General features: G+C 55.8%; 1 protein-coding gene across 1 annotated transcript in view; it reads left to right on the top strand.

The window, feature by feature from the left end:
* GALNS (galactosamine (N-acetyl)-6-sulfatase) overlaps nt 1-15,752 on the top strand; it is a 28,267-nt gene that overhangs the window by 1,933 nt on the left and 10,582 nt on the right. Inside the window, exons 2-10 of the mRNA XM_055305478.1 lie at nt 4,236-4,359; nt 4,850-4,924; nt 5,368-5,470; nt 8,186-8,329; nt 9,374-9,440; nt 9,521-9,648; nt 9,949-10,088; nt 11,976-12,079; nt 15,440-15,576. Coding sequence (XP_055161453.1) covers nt 4,236-4,359; nt 4,850-4,924; nt 5,368-5,470; nt 8,186-8,329; nt 9,374-9,440; nt 9,521-9,648; nt 9,949-10,088; nt 11,976-12,079; nt 15,440-15,576 — 1,022 coding nt within the window. The remainder of the gene's footprint in view (nt 1-4,235; nt 4,360-4,849; nt 4,925-5,367; nt 5,471-8,185; nt 8,330-9,373; nt 9,441-9,520; nt 9,649-9,948; nt 10,089-11,975; nt 12,080-15,439; nt 15,577-15,752) is intronic.

Raw genomic sequence — 15,752 nt, 5'->3', positions numbered from 1 at the left:
TTTCAGGACAGGTCAGTAGAGAGGCTGGGGCATGGTTAGAGAGTTTCCAGCATGGCCCTGCCCTCCAGGGAAGGCCAAGGGGCTGGAACTTGAGTCCATCACCAATGGCCAGTGATTTAATCAGTCCTGTATCTGTCTCGAAACCTCCACGAAACCCAGGTTGGCCAACTCACAGAGGTGCTGGGGATACTTCCCCCAGCCACACGTCACCCTGGGCATGTGTTCAGTCTGCTGTTCCTGAGTCATGTCCTTTCTGACAAGTTGGTAATAGGAAATACGGCACATTCCTGGGTTCTGGGAGCCGTCACAGTAAATTGTGGAGCTCCATCAGAAGTACAGAGGCCGGGTATGCCTGGGTGGCTCAGCAGTTGGGCATCTGCCTTTGGCTCAGGGCGTGATCCTGCGGTCCTGGGATCGAGTCCTGCATTGGGTTCTCTGTAGGGAGCCTGCTTCTCCCTCTGCCTGTGTCTCTTCTTTTCAGTCTGTATCTCTCATGAATAAATAAATAAAATCTTTTTTAAAAATAAAAGGAAGAAGTACAGAGGTGGGATGGGGTGCCTGGGGAGCTCAGTCAGTTGAGCGTCTGACTCGATCTCAGTTCAGGTCTTCACAGGGTCATGAGTTCAAACTCTGCACTGGGTTCCGTTGGAAGAATTATAGAGTCACAGGACTTGGGGCTGGCGTCTGTAGAGAGCCAGTGTTTGGCACCAAAACCTGACCTCCGGGTTCTCATGCCAGCTCCTGGTGGATGGGGTCGAACTGGATTGTGAGAAGATGAAGAAGCAGTTGGTGTGGACACCCCCACAGTGTCAGAGGTGTTTCCCCCAAAAGGCCAGTGAAGAGCCTCATGGGAGCCTTTGCACCCAGACCACAAGCCTCACATGGTTGCTAGCCAGTCTTGGCTGGTCAGCACTGAGGAGTGCTGCATGTGAGACACTCAGGTTTCAAAGACTTAGTTCAAGAAAATGTAAGATTTCTCACTTTGTAACTTCATCAGTAAAATAACAATTTCTTGTTATGTATGGGGTTCTCGGGCGATCCTGAAAGATCCAGAAATCTACCGTGGTTCCACTGCGTGGGGATGACCCTGACCATACTTCTCTTTCATCTTACTTGCTTGCTCATAGAGGGACTGCTTGTGAAGCAGGTGTGCCTCCTTAGGAGATCCCGTCCCCACGGCTGCCAGGGAAGCTTTGCATCATGTCCTGGACGCATGTGCCTATGTCACTATGTGGGCTTCTCAAAGCCTTTCAGATCCCTGCCCTCCCTCCCCAACACTCCCCCCCCCCCCCCGTGACAGCAGTGAGCACAACCAGCTAGCTCCCAGCTTCCTTCCCAGTGTCGAGAGTGTTTCCCATGGAAGTTGTGTTGAGATGATCATATTTTGGGTAGACTGGGTTAGAGTACATTAACTTTTCTACTGTTTCTTTTTGCCTTTTGGTTGGGGCCCCTGGAAGATGCAGGTGTATACAGGTGACAGTACTTCTCTTGAAGGTGTTGGTTCAGGCCACGGGATCCTGGGGAGTGGTGCATGACCAGCATGGGGAGTGTCTTTCTCAAGGAAAGTTTTGTGGGGGGCCCCCACCCCCTCCCGGGTGCCCCACGTGGGGCAGCAGGAAACCGGAACAGCCAAGGGGGAAGTTCCCCCTTGTGGTTATGGGGTTGATGACAGCTGAAATGCAAACCAGTCCACAGGACTTCTGTCCTGGTCCACAGACACAGGTCAGTTAGGACTTTAGGGAGACAGACGATGAAAACACACTCAAAACACACTCGGGCAAAAATAGAAGCCCTGGCTCTCCTGAGTAAATAGGCCAGGGCCCAGCAGATGCCCCCCCCGTCCAACCCACCCACCCCCTCCAGGCCCAGACACAGGGTGACTCCCTTGATGGCGTGGTTGCCCCCCTGAGCCGGGCTCATGGGGGCAAGAGGGGCCTGCATGACAGGGCTTTCCCAGCTGGCACCCACTATCCCACCATTCCTGGGTGTGTGCTCAGGACCACACAGGACCCCACACGTGTGCTGAATACGGTTCGCAGATGCTCAGAACAGTCTCCTTGGTGGAGACTGCCTTTCTCCACAGCCAACGGGGCTGAGCAGAGGATAGAAGCCCACTTCCCAGAGCCTAGACGCTGGGGCCCTTAGCAGTGCAGCACAAGTGGGGAATAGCACCCTCACAATGTTGGGGTGGGACGAGTGGGAATTTGGGCTGCACAGAAGCGGCTCCTGCGGGGACCCCAGCCTAAGCTGCCAGAGCCAGTGCCTGTCCTTCCATGGTGTTGTGGATCAGCACTGAGCCTGAGGCCTGTGATCACCCCTCACAGCCAGTGGCCCCTGCAGTGCTCAAAAAGCCTCAAAGTTCTAGGGAAGAAAGGCAGAGCCTAGGAAGGGAAGTGAGTCCCCTGTGCCCACTGTCTGCACTGGGGGCTGCTGGGTCCATGGGTGCACCCTGTGAGCCCTGTCCCAGAACGTGCAACTTTGTGTGAGACCTCGGCACACTCCTGATGTCCCTGTTCTGCCCCTGGGCTCAGCCACTGTACTCCTGTGGCCACATCTCTCCCGGGGGCTTATTCCATTCTAGCTCCTGTGGCTGCCAAACAGAAAAACCATTTCAGTGACTTCAGAATAAACCATGTTGAAAGGAATCCAGAAAAAAAAAAAAAAAAGGAATCCAGAACTGAAAGGCCAAAGGGACCTCTTGCTGGCTAATTTACCAGGACTCAGTGGGTCAGAAGAGCCGGCGGGGGCCTGCAGGGGCTGGCACTTCTCTGACAGCAGTGTGGGGACATGGCCACTATGTAGGTGGTTCGCTGGCTCAGATGAGCAGGTCCTGGTGTCCCGTGGGCCCTGCGCACTCGACAGCCACACAGTCCCCTGCAGGTTGTATCCAGCAGCCCCAGAAGAAGCTGCTTCCCCCAGTTCCCACGATGTACCTCCTGACCCTCTGGACCTGCCTGCTGTGGCCTTTTGTGCAAACGGAACCCCACAGCGCCGGCTTCCTGGGCTTCCTGGTGTGTAGATGCTTCACTGCTCCCCCAGTGGAGCCACATTCCCGTGTGCTCCAGTGCACTCCCATGTGTGTGTGGGTCCTGAGGCATCACCACTCACCATCTATAGGAGTCTTTCCTCCCCAGCTCTGGAGCTATGTCTGAAGTCAGGGTGACAGCAGAGCTGGTTCCCCCTGAGGCTCAGGAGGAGGGTCCTGCCTGCCACCTCCAGCCCCGCTGGCTCCTAGTGTGCTCTGGGTGCTCCCGACCACTCTGCCCTCCCACGGCTACCCTGCATCTGCGTCCTGGCCTCTCCGTGTTATCAGGCGCACAGCAGTTGTTGGCTTTGGGGCTTGTCTTTCTCCAGCGAGTCTTCATTTAGCTGATGGCACCGGCAGTTCCTTTTGTTTTTTCTTTATGTTTATTTTTTTAAAAGATTTTATTTATTTATTTATTCATGAGAAACAGAGGCAGAGGGAGAAAGAGGCTCCATGCGGGAGCCCAATGTGGACCTAACCCCAGGACCGCAGGATCAAGCCCTGAGCCAAAGGCAGGTGCCCAACTGCTGAGACACCCAGGCATCCCTCCTTTTGTTTTCTTTTTTTAAAGTAGGCTCCACCAGCGTGGAGCCCAACGGAGGACTTGAACCCACAACCCTGAGATCAAGACCTGAATTAACAGTCAGACGTGTAACTGACTGAGCCAGCCAGACGCCCCTGCACCTGTGTTTCCAAATACAAGGCCCTGCATGGGTTCTGAGTGGATGCTCTGCCGTACTGCGTGGGTAGACCACAACCTGCGTCTGCCGAGCAGTTGACGGACACACGGTGCATTTCCTCTGGGCCCTCAGTCATGCCACATGGACGCTCATGGAGTTCGTGCGTTGCTCATGGTGCTCGTTTCCTTTTCTCATGAGTAGAACAGGGAGTGGAATGGCCCAGTTGTGGAATAATGCTGTGTGTAGCTCGGTGGGGAGCGTTACCGCGTGTTTTCAAATCTCAGTTTACCAGTAGACCTAAGAGTTCTTGCTTCTGTATGTGGTCTATGGGTTCGTATTCTGAGTTGCCAATTCTCCGGGAGCCTGAGGCAGTGGCATCCAGGGCTGAGGCCAAGCTGGCTAACAGTGCTCCACGTGCCCATGCCAAGCCCTGGGGTATTCTGGGACCTCTGCACTCGTGGGGCTTTTCTCTCACATCTCCCCCAAGATGGAAGGACATTAGTTCCACCTCTCCATGCTCTCTTCTGCAGATGGGGTGGGGCGATCTGGGGATATATGGAGAACCTTCTAGAGAGACCCCGAATTTGGACCGGATGGCCGCAGAAGGGATGCTTTTTCCAAACTTCTACTCAGCCAACCCCCTGTGCTCGCCATGTAAGTTGGGGCTGGCCCATGAGCATAAGGAATGGGAACCAGGACTCGGCCTCTACCTGTCTTTCTTCCAAGCAGAGCACCCAGAAAGGCTGCCGGGCAGGAATGGGGGGCCCTAACCCTTTCCCACTGGGGCCCCAGCGCTTGGGAGCACCTGGGCTCCATGTGTCACAGGCTGCCAGGGACATGGAGCCCATAAAGGGCTTGGAGGTAGAAGTCATGTCTGTGGTGCCTCCTTTCCTAGAGAGGAATGGCTGTGGGTGGTTCAGGGCAAACGCCCCCTCCTCTAGGACAACCACTTCTGCTGGGGAGACGACTTCTGTGCACCCCACCCCAAAGAGGAGAAGGAAGGCTGGGGCACGGCTGGGCATGGGAGCTGCTGTGCCAGATGCTCTGCCTGCCAGGCTCTCACTCTGGAGAAGCCAGCAGGAGTAGGAGCGTTGCAGAGCTGGCCAAGAATCTAGCGTGGGACGTTTCTGTTTCCTCCATGCAGCACGGGCAGCTCTGCTCACTGGACGCCTACCCATCCGCAATGGCTTCTACACCACCAACAGGCACGCCAGAAATGGTACACAGTCCACACAGGCAGTGCCTGTGGCACGGGAGGCCAGGGAGGGGGGGTGTCTGTCACCATTCTCACGTGTGACCTTGCTTCTGCAGGCCAACTCAGTGAGGGCCAAGTCATTACCTGGGGTCAAAGGCTCTGTTTGGGTTGTAGCATGTCATTTAGAACAGATCATAGGACTTCCATCAAAAACAGTGAATTGTAAGTGAATAGAGAGGATGGCAGGGTTAGTGCTGGACTCAGTACAGAACCCAGTGTCCTCCCTGGATGCTGCTGTGACAAGGACAGCCTGGACGAGCAGCACTCGCTGCTCCTTCCCTGCTGCCATCCTGTCCCCAGGATGGTTCTGCTCCAGGGATTTCAGGTGGCCCTTGAAGAGAAGAGTAGGGAGCAGAGGGCCCCAGCCCGTGTGTGCGTGTGGCACATGTGCCACATTGCTCTTGCAGCCTACACACCGCAGGAGATCGTGGGTGGCATCCCAGACCAGGAGCACGTGCTGCCTGAGCTGCTGAAGGAGGCCGGCTATGTCAGCAAGATTGTGGGCAAATGGTGAGTCCCAATGTGCCCCACGGGGATAGTGGCTCCACACTTGCAGATGGGGCTACGTGCTGGGAACACGAGTCTGCATTCCAGGCCCATGGAGAGGTCTCAAGCACTCCTTTAAGAGCTGCCATGGCCGTGCTGGTGGAACTGCCTGTCGCCGGCCTGGGACATCTGTGGCAAACCCGCTGTCCTAGCACCTGCTCTGTGCCCGCCCTGTGCTGCCTGCTGCCATGGTGTCACCAGTCTCCGTGATTGCACATCCGTCATGGAGGAGGGCACAGCTTGTCAGCACACACAGTGCTTGGGTGGGGAAGTGAAGAAGCAGCCAGGAGGTGAGGGACAGGCCCTCGGTGCAGGATCACCAGGACCCCGTGGTCTGTAGTGACCACAGAAGCTCACAGTGTGTGTATGCTGTGAATGCTGTCAGGAGAGGTCCAACAGTGTCTCTCTTACTACCCGAGGGATCTCCAGGGGTACATCCCCAGAGGGCAGATGTGAAGGACACACATTCTTTCCTCCCTTTTCCAAGTGTTGGGGCTCTTGGAAGAGCGCATGCCCGCCCTCAACAGGGAGCCTTTCCTGATGTCCCACACTCCTTGCCTGTCCTTCACTGCACCATGGGCCCTCTACCCCTTGCCCCTCTACACCTTGCTGGCACGACTTTCTCAAGGTTGAGGGCTTTGGTTGTGCCGCTTGCATGACACACTCATCACCGCAATGGGAGAACCACAGAAATCAGAAGACTAATCGTCAGAAGATTTTCGTGATCCAGGAGCTGCCTAATGAATGATTTCTCACTCCTGAGTCTCCTCAGGAGCTGTCCTGCTGAGCAGTGCTTGGAGGAGAGGAGGTGGCCGCAGAGCAAAGCTGATGAGATGCTTGCTGCCTGCACAGCCTGGGGAGATGCTGAGGCCCGGCACAAGGCCTGCCAGGGCATGTCTGGCTGCGGCCCACAGAAGGGAAGGGTCCTGTGATGCCTGGCGTGTCAGCTCTACCCTGTATCCGAAGGCTTTCTGGGTGGGGGTCCCATCACAGGGCTGTGGACTTGCCTGACCTTCTTCCTCCCAGCCCAGCACTGCAGGTCCAGACCGCCTTGGTTGAGCAAGTTTTGGGGTGGGTGGAGGCTGGATCCGAGTGAGAGGCTGCTCTGGCTGCCCCAGGCCCACGGGACTGCAGCTTGCAGCCTGCTCCAGCTGACCTGCGCATACTGCTGGCCTCGCTGTGGTTTTAGGGTAAACATTTTGAATTGACAACTTATCATAAGCAGAACTTGGGTCAGCTATTTCTGTTAAGCAGGCCCATTTGAGCTGGTGGATGTGGGTGTGCGGGAATGTTGCACACAGCCAGGGCAACCTCCTCCCAGTCAGTGCTGGAGTGGGGTGTAGAGAAATGACAGGGCGTGGTAGCAGCAGGCCCAGAAGGACATCAGACACAAAGAGGAAGCACACAGCGCAGAGTTGGCAGTTAGGTTTCTGCAAAGAGAGAGGTCACCACAGAGCTGACATCCTGCAGCTGGCAGGGAGGTCTGAGGTTGGCGCCAGCAGAATGGCAGTCAGGATGCAGAGTGTTTCAGAACCAGCCGTGGGAGCTGAGGCCACAAGAGACGCACCTTCTGGCCTCTCGTCCGGGTTCTGGCCCCATGCAGCCCAGCTCTCCCCTGCCACACCAAGTCATACCTTCCTTGATCTAGTGGCCAAGCAGTGTATCGCCTTACAGTTCCTGGGGGTCTGTGTGAACCACTGGAGCCCCTCTGAACAGGGCCTCCCCAGGGGCAGCAGAGGATGGAATCTCTGCTCTGGGGACACTGCTTTCAAGCTTGTATCACTATAAGAGGCATGTGTGAACCCACTTCCCTGGTGGGGTGGCCTTGCTCCCCAAGAACCCATGGCCAGAGTGAAAAACCTCTGTCTACCTACCCTGCATTCTCATCAGCAGATGGGTCTACGCTCAGGGACCGTTGGCCTCTCTGGTGGGCACCTCCTGTTTGCAGAACTGACCTTCGGTGCCCCCAGAGGGAGGGTCCTGAGAGGTAGGAATGCGGGGCAGGGTCCAGCAGAGGCTCTGCTTGGCTCCTGATGCCCACAGTACTGGTCTGGGGAGCTTTTCAGCCATTTGTCACCCTTCAGGCAGGGCCAACAAACTGGGTCATTGAGTAGCCCTGGCAAGCCCTGGCACTGTCCCAGTCTGATGAAGCCAGGCCCAGGCAGTCAGCTCTCCCAGGGCTTCCCAAGCCCTCTTTTGGGGCATGATTATAACTGGGAGAAGGGGGTTTTAAAGAGCTCATCCTGAGAGGGTGGTCATTACCTCTCTTGCACATTGCCTTCCTCACAAGCCCAGAGAAGGCTGAGCCTGCAGAACTGTCCTGACAAATGAAACAAGGAAGCAACCAGAGCATGGAGATGGAGCTGCGGTTGGAGTTCCGGTGGTTTCTGATGGGTGTGAGGTATCTCACCACGTGTCCACCCAGAGCCCCTCCCAGCATTCTGGAGGGATTCCTGAATGCTCCTCTGTCCTGGTGCCCTCAGCTGTGGGCTGGGGTGGCCAGGCTCCCAGCTCCCTCCTGGAGGAAAAGGTCCCGGTGGCCTGGGGCTCAGCACATGTTGGTTACAGGAGACACTTGCTTCCTGAAATGTTCTGTGAAGGTGATGAGTTGTTCGTGCTCAGCACTTTGGGGTTCTCCCAAGCCGGGGTCCCTAAAGTGTTCTGGGTTCCTGTTTCTAGGCATCTGGGCCACAGGCCTCGGTTCCACCCCCTGAAGCATGGATTCGATGAGTGGTTTGGATCCCCCAACTGTCACTTTGGACCTTATGACAACAGGGCCAGGCCCAACATCCCTGTGTACAGGGACTGGGAGATGGTCGGCAGGTAACGGGTCCCTTCCCTGCCCTCCCTGAAAACAGTAGAGCCTGGCCCCACTCCCTAGAGTTGCCTTAGGAGCCCTGGCCCCGCCCCCTGGCCCTGCCCTAAGCAGGTCGCTGGCCTAGGAGGTTCTGGATCCCCTACTTGCCTGTGCCAGGTCCCAGCACACCAGCTCTCTGCTTCATAGGCTGGCTCTTCCCCGGGCTTGTAAGACTCACGGCTCAGGGTTGCTGCTTGAGCCGCACCTGCAGGGGTTTTTAACCTTGGAAAGGTTAGGACCACGATGAGAACCAAAGATCCTCCCCTGAACAAGGTGTCCACACAACACTGTTCAGCCCGAAGCTGCTCCAGCTCCCCGGCCGTTGGCCTGCCCCAGGCCATGCAGTCTGTGGGCCACGCGCTCTGTGGGCCACATGCTTGGGGCGATGGCGCTACCAAGAGCGCTCTGCTGTGGGAGGGAAGTGGCTCTGTGAGCACCTGCCTTCAGGGGGCCTGCAGTGTGGCCCTGCAAGGTCGGGCCCTGGCCTGTCTGGAATTTCGATTGGCTCAATTCTCCTTTTCTCCTTCCTTTTTTACTGTTTGACATTTTGGTGGGAATTCTTGTTGTGGGTTTTGGCCAGAAATCTGGGTCAGGCCCTTGCATTTTAGTAATAGTCTCACTGGGAGAGACCTCGCTCCTCAGAATTGCGGCTCAAGGGTTTTTAGCACATTCATCCCGCCACGCAGACATGGCCAGCTTAGAGCGTCTGTGCCCTGTGAGCTGCCACCAGTCCTGGTGACCCCAGACCCACCTCCCATCCTCTCTGCCTCCAGCCTCCCCTGTCCTAACATTGTTCCTGTCTGCCTCCCAGATTGGGGGGTGGCTCCTGTGGCACCTTGTCCTCTACAACCCCATGACCTCAGGAACAAGGCCAGCTTCCAGTTCCATTTATCCATATGTTCAACATTTCCCTCTTCTGAGCAAGGTCCGTAGCTCTATGAAATCATGCAAAAGGAGGCTTTCTTGGTCTCCAGAATTCTGATTCTTGTCTGGGCCTATGTTATTTTCAGATATTACGAGGAATTTCCAATTAACCTGAAGACTGGGGAGGCCAACCTCACCCAGGTGTACTTGCAGGTAATGGGAGTCTGGGCTGGGCAGGCCCTGGCCGGGGAAGGCTGGCCTCCAGGGCAGTCGTAGGTGGGTCTTCTCTGCAGGAAGCCCTGGACTTCATTAAGAGGCAGCAAGCAGCTCAGCGCCCCTTCTTTCTCTACTGGGCCATCGATGCCACTCATGCACCTGTTTACGCTTCCAGACCCTTCTTGGGCACCAGCCAACGAGGGCGGTGAGTCCTTGGTCGTGGAGACATAGACCCCCACCTGGAGGGTTCAGCTCCACTTGACTATATCAGGGACAGTGCATTCTGTGTCATTACATCTCTAATTATCCATCACGGAAGAAGGCAGATGGTCCATGCTTCTCCGAAGCTGCCCACCAGCCCGAAGTTCACGGGAGGAGGGTGGTGATGGTGCAGTTGGCTGTGTCCTGGATTAACCTGGGGAATTGGTCTTTCCCTCCCCTCTGAATTCAGCTGGCCCGCTGTGTCATCTAGCCCTAAAGCTCACTAATGTCCTTTCTCCTGTAGGTATGGGGATGCCGTCCGGGAGATTGACAATAGCGTTGGGAAAATCCTGAGCCTCCTCCAGGACCTGAGGATCTCTGAGAACACGTTTGTTTTCTTCACATCGGACAATGGCGCGGCCCTCATTTCTGCTCCTAACCAAGGCCAGTGTTGCAGACACCCTTGCCTCCACCAGTAAGGCTGCCCTCGGGGCCCTGAGTCTCTAATACTCCATCAGGGCTGCTCAGCCACCCTAGGTAGAGGGTGAACGGGCTGATGTAGGGCCCTGTCCAGTGGGGGAGATGCCCGCTCCCTTCCCGGGGGCCCTCGTCCAGTGGGAACAGACTTGGGAGTCGCCCTGGCCTAGTCACACAGGAGACTGGCAGGGGCCACCTGCCAACACCCATGTTTCCTGGAGCACCATCTGCCCCTGGACGGCTGGAGCCATCTCCAAAAGCCCCCCACCCCAGAGTGCCAGCTCAGCTCAGCAAGGGGGCCTCCTCGGGGCTATGACTGCTCAGGCTACATAGCCAACTCTCAGGCTGTTCCATCTTGTTGAGCGCAGAGGCTGCACCCTGCCATCCTATAGGAGTCCCTGCCCCTTCCACACCTACAGTGGCACGTCTCTGTCCCATTGTCCTTGAAAACGCTGGGGCCTCAGCAGAGCCCGTAGTCACTCTGAGGGCTCTGGAAGGAAAGTCACAGGGAGCAGGAAACCCAGGGGGACAGGCCTGGATAGGGAGGCTCTGGGGGCCCTGCTGTCAGGGACAGTGCATTCTGTGCCATTACACAGAATGGGAGGGTCTCCTGCAGCCAGTTCTCTGGGGGGCAGATGGTCTCAAGCTGAGAAGGAATCATGTTGGTGACATACAGAACAGCAGGTCGGACGGAGTCTGGGCCTGGCTGGTCGGGGGCCCCAAGGGAGCCAGGTGGTGCCCTCCACGACCATGGAGGGGCCTCATCCTCATTCAGACTCTCCCCATGCAGCTGATGGTCCGAGAAATGAGGGTGGGACTGTCTGTCTGTCTCCCAGCAGAGGCCCGTGGCATGCGGGATGCCACTGTCTCTGCTGTCCCTCCCCAACTTGGTACCCTGAGAGCCTCCCAGCCCTCGCTGTGACCACCTCTTAGACCGGGGCCAGGCTTCAGTGTCCCATCCTCATGCCTAGAGTATGGAATGGTTCACATATGTGTGTAAGAATCTGTGTACTCACCACATGGATTGAGAAATAGAGGTAGAGAGGGTAGACCCTTGTCAGCATCTCTGAGTCCCCCCAGAAGGAGCCGCATCCTGTCCTCACTATTCTCTGTGATCCACATGCATGTGTGTTCAGCTGCCTGTGCTGGTGTGTGGTCCTACAGGACCTTCACTGCTCTTCCTCAGGGTCTGCCCACACTAACACGTGGTGGCAGGGTTCAGGTCCCGTGTAGGAGCAAGCCACAGGGGTTACTACTAGAAAAACACTGCTCCGTTCCGTTTTCTCCAATTTTTCATAAGGGCCTGGGGTTGAAGGAGCCTCAGGCTGCTGGTGCTGGCAGCAACAGGTCACCATTTGTCCCATAGGGATCTTCCTCTGGGCTCTGGGAGCGAGGCAGCCTGGCTAGGGCTGTCTGCCTTCTGACATGTCCTGGCACAGGGTGGGACCTCTCAGAATCTGTGCCCCACCCCCAATGGAACACCCCACCAGGGGACCCAGGGGATGACACAATTGGACTCCCAACCACAAACGCACAGGGGCGCTTGAGGACCCCAGTGTGTAAGCCAGGCTGTTCCTGGAGATCAACTGTGGCTTTGGCCTATGGCAGTGCTTGTGCTCTCCGTTTCTGAGTGGGCGCTCTGCCTTAGGGACACAGTTACTGCCAGAGCATCTCCAGGCCTTCTGGCCTTAAGCTTGAGGTCTGAAATCTGTGGCTGGTCCTTCCAGCCACATGACCCCTGGGGGACCAGGCTGTGACAGATGGACACCTCCTGAAAGCAAGTGCCCAGCAGTGTAGGCACCGCCCCGGGGACTCGGGGTAGACATCTGATGGGCAACAACCCTGTCTCCCTAGGTGGTAGCAACGGCCCCTTTCTGTGCGGGAAGCAGACCACGTTTGAAGGTGGGATGAGGGAGCCTGCGATTGCATGGTGGCCCGGGCGAATCCCTGCAGGCCGGGTGAGTCAGATCGGCCACCCCCTGACATGAAGCTCCTGGTTCCTCCAAACCGGGAGATGGCTGGCAAATGGCAGATGGGACAGGCACGGGGACGTCAGGCACAGTGTTAGCAGCTGCCCTCAGGTGACAGGGCTGCCTTGTCAGTGAACTTGGCAGTCCTGAGATAAACTAAGTTAAGCCCCTGAAGGACTTGTCAGAGTCTTAGTGTGCTGATGGATATCATGAACACCTGGAGGGCACAGAGCGCACTGGGTTTCTGAAAACAGAGTTGACCACAGAATATACCTCCTAGGCTGCTGGTTCCCTAGGCACAGTCTCAGACAGAGTGGCTTCCACCACGCCTGCAGTGCACAGGTGCAAGCCACAGGGCTAGGCAGCCTGGCCCTCTGGCTGGACCTGCTGTATGTGCTGCCGTCTCCACTGGCCAGCCTCTCCTGCACCTCAGAGCCCCTTGCTCTGTCCCTCCTGCTAAGAACCCACATGTGGGGTCTTCTCTCTCTGGGCATCTCAATTCAGACTCCTGATAAATGTGGGTGTCAGGGCCGATGTCTGCAAACACTCCTCTCACTGGCTCTTAACTGATTTCTCTTCTCTGATGAGCTCCAGAGAGCACTGTTTCTGCTGGTGTCGGCTTAGCCCTCACAGCACCACCACGAGGGACACATTCCCCTGTGGCTGCTGCAATGACTGCCACACTCAGTGGCTTACACAATACCCTCATCTGCTAGTCTGGAGGTCATAAGACCAGACTAGACTGGTCTGCTAGTCCTGGACTAGACTCCCAGCATCCCAGGGCTGGTTCCCCCTGGAGGCTCCAGGGGAGGATCTATTTCCCCGGCTTTCCCACCTTCTAGAGGCACCCACAGCCCCCCTGCCATCATCTAGGCTGATAACATCCAATCGAGTGGTCGCTCTGACTCTGTCCCCCCTGCCCCTGCCAGGGATCTAGGATCACCTCTTATTTTAAGATCAGCTGTTTGGCAGCCTTGATTTCCTCTTTGTCATGTAAGGAAACGTTCATGGGGTCTGGGGATTGGGATGTGGACCTCAGGGGGGCATTGATGTTGTTCTACCCACCACCACCATCACTACCTGTCATCGCCACCATTATCATTGTCATCACCATCATTACCACCATCGTCATCATTATCACTATCATCCTGTCGGCGTTATCACTGTCATCACCATCATCATCCTCACCGTTATCATCACCACCGTTACTACCAGCACTGTCATCACTGTCACCATCATCCTCACCATCATCACTATCACTGTCATCCTCACCACCATTACCACCACGTTCACCATCATCATTGTTATCATCACCATCATCCCAGCTGTCATTGTCACTATCACCATCATCGTTGTTATCACCATCCCACATGTTAGTGAACTGTGGCCCAAGGAAAGGAAGTCACTTGTCAGAAACTCTATCTAGCGGGTGGTAGAGCTGGGAGCAGCCCTCAGGTATGGAGCATGGAGCCTACCTCCTCCCCTGGCTCCCCCACAACTTCTCGCTCCAGGACAGTCTCCTTGGGGTCCTCCCCCAAGGGAAAGCTCCAGCCTTTGGGATCATCCTCCTCCACCCCTCTGGGCCCTGCTCCCTGGAGAGGAGAACATATCAAACAGAGCCGTGCAGCCTTCCCTGCACTTTGTCCCACAGCACTCGCTGAAACTGAAGCAAACAGGTTGTAAGGCCCACGCCCTATAATGACCACGGGAGGACTTTATTTAAACACCCTGTCATTGTCCACTGGTTTCAGATACTCCGCACCCCCTCATACCTGGCAGGGAGACTTTGTTTCAGAGTAAAGTCTTGGAAGTGGTGGTAGCAACAGCAATGACTTCCTGCCATGAGCCCACAGCAGACAATTGCATTTTCTTGAAGACATTATGCACATTGAGAGTTTCTGTGTTTCAGAAAGAGTCTATGCTCCCAGCTGTTCTGTGCTGATAAGGAGGACACCAGATATTCCGTTCTACCCCACCATGCCATCCACACAGCAGTCTCTCCTCCCCATTTATTTATTCCAGGTAGCTAAAATATCTGGATTTCTTTCTTTCTTAATTTCTTTCTTTCTTTCTTTCTTTCTTTCTTTCTTTCTTTCTTTCTTTCCTTCTTTCTTTCTTTCCTTCCTTCCTTCCTTCCTTTCTTTCTTCTTTCTTTCTTTTCTTTTTTTTCTTTTTATTTCTCTCTCTCTCTCTCTCTTTTTGTCTCAAAGTGACAAGGGAGAGAAGCCATGGGAATGAAATAATGCCATTGGCCGCCACCTCCTCCTCTCTGCAAAGGTTTAAATCAAACATTGGCTTTCCCATTCCCTCCACACTGGACTATAGAACCAGCAATGCGAGCAGCCATGGCTGGTGTGCTCAGTGTCTAAACAGACTTCCTCATGTCTGGGGACTATCATGTGATACCCTGGCAGAGGCAGGGGTCCTCCCAGGTGAGGAAAGCAGTGGTTGGATTCATCAACAACATGCACACAGGGGATGTCTGCCTGGCCAAACCTGCCAACAGACTCCAGCTCTTCCTCCTGGCCGGGCCCTCACCCCCAAGATCCAGGCTTGGGGAGAGTGGGCCACGGGCTCTGTGGGGTGGGATGGGATGAAAGCACTCAGTGGGCTCCAGAAGAGGCAGGGGAGCTGAAGAGGCAGGGTCTCTGTCGAGACCAGCAGGCAGTTCTTTGCCAAGAGTGCTCCTTTCCTTAGATTTGTCTTGCTGGTTGCATGGAGTTAGAGCATTCAGTTTGGGCCAAGGTCACCTAGAACATCAGTTGCCTGTCCAGTCTTTACCTATCCTCCTGTCAGCCTTGGCCAGCTGCCCCTTCTCATGCTAGAGGAGCTCCTCATGTTCTGGGCCTCACAGGCCTCTTTTTCCCACTATGCTCTCACCTGATTTGGAAATTCACAGTGGTTCAGTGTTAAAATAATGGTGACAGACAGGTTCAGAGAGGGCAGGTCCACCAGGCTGGACCCCACTGGCCTCTTCCTACACCATCTTCTCACTTCTGTCTGGTTCCAATTCATAGTCACCACAGAAATGAAGGCTTGGGAACTAGGGATGGGACAGTTGGAATCCCCACTCAGCCCTAATGTCCCAAGAGTTAGTGTGGCAGCTGCACACAAGCCAGCTGGACCTTTAAGGACCTGAGGGGCTCCAGGAGAGCCTGGAGCGAAGTTGAGGCTGAAAAGGCAGGGTGCATGGAAAGGTGACAGGGCAAGGGTATGTACATGCACTGGAAGGAGTGTGATTGTGTGCCCCTTGCTGGGCAGCAGAAGGGCCTATGCCTAAGGACCTGACCCCTGGCTGCCATCTAGTCAGGGCAGGGCATCCTGAGTGCACCTCCATTGTCATTTCAGGTGAGCCACCAGCTGGGCAGCATCATGGACCTCTTCACCACCAGCCTGTCCCTGGCAGGCCTGGCACCGCCCAGTGACAGGGTAATTGACGGCCTGGACCTGCTACCTGCCATGCTGAGGGGCCAGCTGACAGACAGGTAGGTTCCAGCTGGGCACTGGCCCCTGTACCACCTTTGGCCCTCCAGCACCAGGTAACAGCCAGACCTGGCTAACACAGCAGGTTTCCTCCCCCAGCTGGCTTGGGGCAGAGGGAGGACATGAGGAGACACCCTGGGACTTTGTGGCTTGAGAGCATCCTGATGCATGAGCCCAG

This window comes from Nyctereutes procyonoides, unplaced genomic scaffold (genome assembly GCF_905146905.1).
Source record: "Nyctereutes procyonoides isolate TBG_1078 unplaced genomic scaffold, NYPRO_anot_genome, whole genome shotgun sequence".
NCBI lineage: Eukaryota > Metazoa > Chordata > Mammalia > Carnivora > Canidae > Nyctereutes > Nyctereutes procyonoides.
Note: the sequence above shows the minus strand (reverse complement) of the source record. Positions and strands in the feature narration are given on the sequence as shown.